This window comes from Monodelphis domestica, chromosome 2 (assembly GCF_027887165.1).
Source record: "Monodelphis domestica isolate mMonDom1 chromosome 2, mMonDom1.pri, whole genome shotgun sequence".
NCBI lineage: Eukaryota > Metazoa > Chordata > Mammalia > Didelphimorphia > Didelphidae > Monodelphis > Monodelphis domestica.
Window position 1 is genome coordinate 287,720,426 of NC_077228.1, and position 3,565 is coordinate 287,723,990.

Sequence of the window (3,565 nt, forward strand, 5' to 3'; positions counted from 1 at the left end):
CATTCTTTATGTAAAAAATGGATTTTTTACATCTTCAGGGTTTTTATCCCCTCAATTTGTCCTTTATCTCTTCTTTTCCTTCCAAGAAAGCGATCTATTATATGGCATAATTTTTTTTCTTTAATTCAGCAAAACTGAACAAGCCACATGAGCCCATTCTAACACTTTCTCCCTACACCAATGCTTTCAGGAAATTTCACCTATTGACTAATCCCTCATTTCTTGTATTAAAAGTGAAAGCCCATTGGTTTTCACCAAGAGTTGAAGGATGCCAGGTGCTTCTCTCTTATACATCTTTTCATTCATTCTTCATTTGAAGAGGGCCAGTGACATCATGGGATGGTATCTTGACTTGCCCATGAATTGGATTCAAGTAAAGCAGAGTTGCATAAAGTCATCAGCTTCTCTATCTCTTCCAGACATCCAAGTCCAGTGGCAAGACAAAAATCAGGATGACTTATAGTGGCCTGGGATGCAGTGGATGTCCTTGGCATCCCTGATGTCTGACGAGGCTCTAAGCATTCCACAGTGTCTGTTTCAGTCAATTGGAACAAATTATTCTCATCCTCCCAATCCACCAGAGGAAGTCTTCACATGCGTGGGATAGACATTCCCCTCTAACTCACCAATGGGTTTGAGGCCTCTCAGTTGCCCTCAACCTGGTTTAGCCTGTCTGCTGAGAGAGTTTTTACCAGGTTGTGACTGCTGAGTATGCTTCAGCTTTTTGGAGCCACAGGTGACATTTGGGTGAAAGGTGGACACAAAAGGTGGTTGAACAGCCCTGAAGAGGGTTCAGCAAGTCCTTAAACCAGAGGTACTAGTCCTCCCTGATCAACACATACCCCAAAAATGACATACCAAGTACATGTCTGACTCTTAAGTTCAGTGATTAATCCCCAGAATCTATGCTATTTTCCCAACACCCTCATTTTACAGATGACCAAATGAGGTTGCCCAAGGTCACATAACTAGTAAATGTCTGAGGCAGGATTTGAATCTAGGTCTTCCTGACTCTAAGCCCTGTATCAAATCCACTCTACCAGTCTGTCTCTCCAATCTCCTCATTTTCTCAAAGAGGAAAGTACTTGCAATAGGCAAGAGCACATCAAGTTCTCTTCTCCAGTTTCAGAAACCCCAGTACCTTCCTCCCTGGGTTTGTCTCCCATTCTGCAAAGTGTTCTTATTGTCTCTCTGGCCAGTGGGGCTCAGATACTTCATAACTCTGTCCAAGAAGGATTGAAAGTGAAAGGCCTAGACCTTCCCCATAAGTTGACCTCTCTGGCTCTCATTGGGGCCAAAGGGGAACTGAGAGCTGTTTGGTCTTCAGGATCTGGGGACTGGGAATGGAGCCACCTGGAGAAAAAGAGAAAGAGAAGAAGGAACTCCAAGGGAGATGAAAGGGGGAAAGAAACAATTTCCCCCAGCATGAAACTTTCACTCTTCTCTCTACTCTCAATCTTGATAGGGTGAAAGGATCCCATGTCCTCTAGGCTAAACCCTAGCTGGAGATTGTCCATCTCAAAGGGAAATGACTCATTTCCCTTTCTCCAGAAAGCTTCCCAATGGTCATACCATAGCCTCAGGCTACTCACTTTCTCCTCCTAGATCTCCCCAGGAATCCCTGGAAGGATCTTAAGCCACTTCCCCCCTCCACTCAGCTCCTATCCAAGACTTCCTGTCTGCATGCTTTCACTGGAGCTGGTGAGACCATCTGGGAATTAGAAAGAAGATTGGAGGGAGGAAGTAAACATAGTAGTATTGAGTAACTATTGAGTATAGAACAGACCCTTCACTTCCTATCTGCCAATCAAGATAATGCCAATATTTGTAGTCCAGGACCTAGGTTCAAATTATACCTCTCTTACTACCTGGGTGATCTTGAGCAAGTCACATCTTTGTGCTTTGGTTTCCTCATTTGTAAAATGTTGGACTCAATGGTCTCTAAGGTCCTTTGCAGCTCTAAATACTATAATCCTGTAAGTCTGTATGTGATGAAATAAGATCCAAGACAGAGGGGAGGACCACTTCTAAAAGCCCTGCTCCAGGTCCACCTGGGATTGTTGCTATTATCTTTTTTTTTTAATCCTTACATTCTGTCTTAGAATTAATAGTAAGTATTGGGTCCAAGGCAGAAGAGCAATGGGAGTTAAGTGTCTTGCCCAGGGTCACACAGCTAGGAAGTGTCTCTATTGAACCACCACCTCTCTGTGATCACTACTCACCCCTCTTTCCCCTTAACATACCTGGAAACCAGGATGGAGTGTCTCTCCAGTCCCATCCAAAGAGCTTTACAAGAACTCAGGTACTATAGGTCGTCGTCAGACAGCGTCCCATCGAGCACGGCCTGACCGAGGGAGGTTCGGCGAGGGCGACAGGCAGGAAAGATGTTGAGCCGACTGCAGGAGCTCCGCAAGGAGGAGGAAACACTGCTGCGGGTGAAGGCTCTGCACGACCAGCTCAATCAACTCAAGGTTGAAGAGCTGGACCTGCAATCAATTATTAGCTCCAGAGAGGGCAATGGAATGACCCATTCTTCACCTTTAACAGAGGAACCAGAAAATATCTTGGTGCAGGTAGACAATGAATCTTCCATCAATCAAACTGAATTACAGCTAAGCACAAGAAACCATGCTCAAGAAGAGGAAGAGGAGGAGGAAGAAGAGGAAGAATCAGATTCCTAAAGGAGAAAGGGAAAAATCAGGATTAGTTATTTATCTAAGTTAACAGTAAGATTCAGGAACTTCCTCTGTTCAATCGCAGTACAATCATTATAGCCTATTCATGAAGAACTCCCAGAAAATGCACTATTAAAAAGACCCCATAGCTTGCTGAAGCTTTAGAATGTTGAGTCCAAACAAAAACTGATGAAAGATAGGATATTCAAGGATCTATTTTACCAGGGAAAAAGAGGTCAAGTTCATACAAGTTAATCAAATTAGATATATATACATACTAGAAATAAAACTCCATGTGAATTCTGTTGAAATGTTCACCTATGTACAACCAAGATAGTTTAACTGCAAGGCAGCCTTTCACATTTTCTAATGTGTATTTACAGTTAAAAACATGCCATTAAACTCCCATATGCACAAAGCAAGGCTGTATTCTAGGTTCTAGAATCTACTAATAGTTAAAAAGAAAGAGGATTTAATGGGATTCAGCTTCTCACATAAAAAGTGGAAGCTCTGTTTAAATGCTACTTTGAGGAACATCATGACATAAGAGCACACAGTATGCTGCTTGGCATGGTTGTGACTGTGTCTTACTCTATCGCATTGTGGTAAAATGTGTTTAGAATAAATCTTAGATAGAAAATGCTGTCTAATGAATACCAAAGGAGAAAAGCCAGCCCGAGTTCTTGTGAAAGTAGAGTACATATTATAATGATAGAACTGAATCATTTAAAACATTTTTGTATTTAAGGAAATGTGCCATATTTTTAAAGATGTCTTGGGAAATACTTGAGTGGATTCGTTTTTACAATAAAGAGAAAATGGCTAAAGAAACAAACAAAAAAAAAAAGAACTCAGGTACTATAAAGAGCCTATCATGTGAGGTATGATTC

General features: G+C 41.9%; 1 protein-coding gene across 1 annotated transcript; it reads left to right on the forward strand.

Moving 5' to 3' along the window:
- The first annotated feature begins 2,318 nt into the window (after nucleotides 1-2,318).
- Nucleotides 2,319-3,315, forward strand: LOC100011472 (snRNA-activating protein complex subunit 5-like). Its single transcript, XM_056818302.1, has one exon. It carries the CDS (start codon nucleotides 2,385-2,387, stop codon nucleotides 2,679-2,681), a length of 297 nt encoding a protein of 98 aa, XP_056674280.1. The 5' UTR covers nucleotides 2,319-2,384; the 3' UTR covers nucleotides 2,682-3,315.
- The last annotated feature ends 250 nt before the right edge of the window (nucleotides 3,316-3,565 follow it).

What these genes read in the sequence shown, in the direction of transcription:
- LOC100011472 (XM_056818302.1), top strand. Translation starts at nt 2,385, where the DNA reads ATGTTGAGCCGACTGCAGGAGCTCCGCAAGGAGGAGGAAACACTGCTG.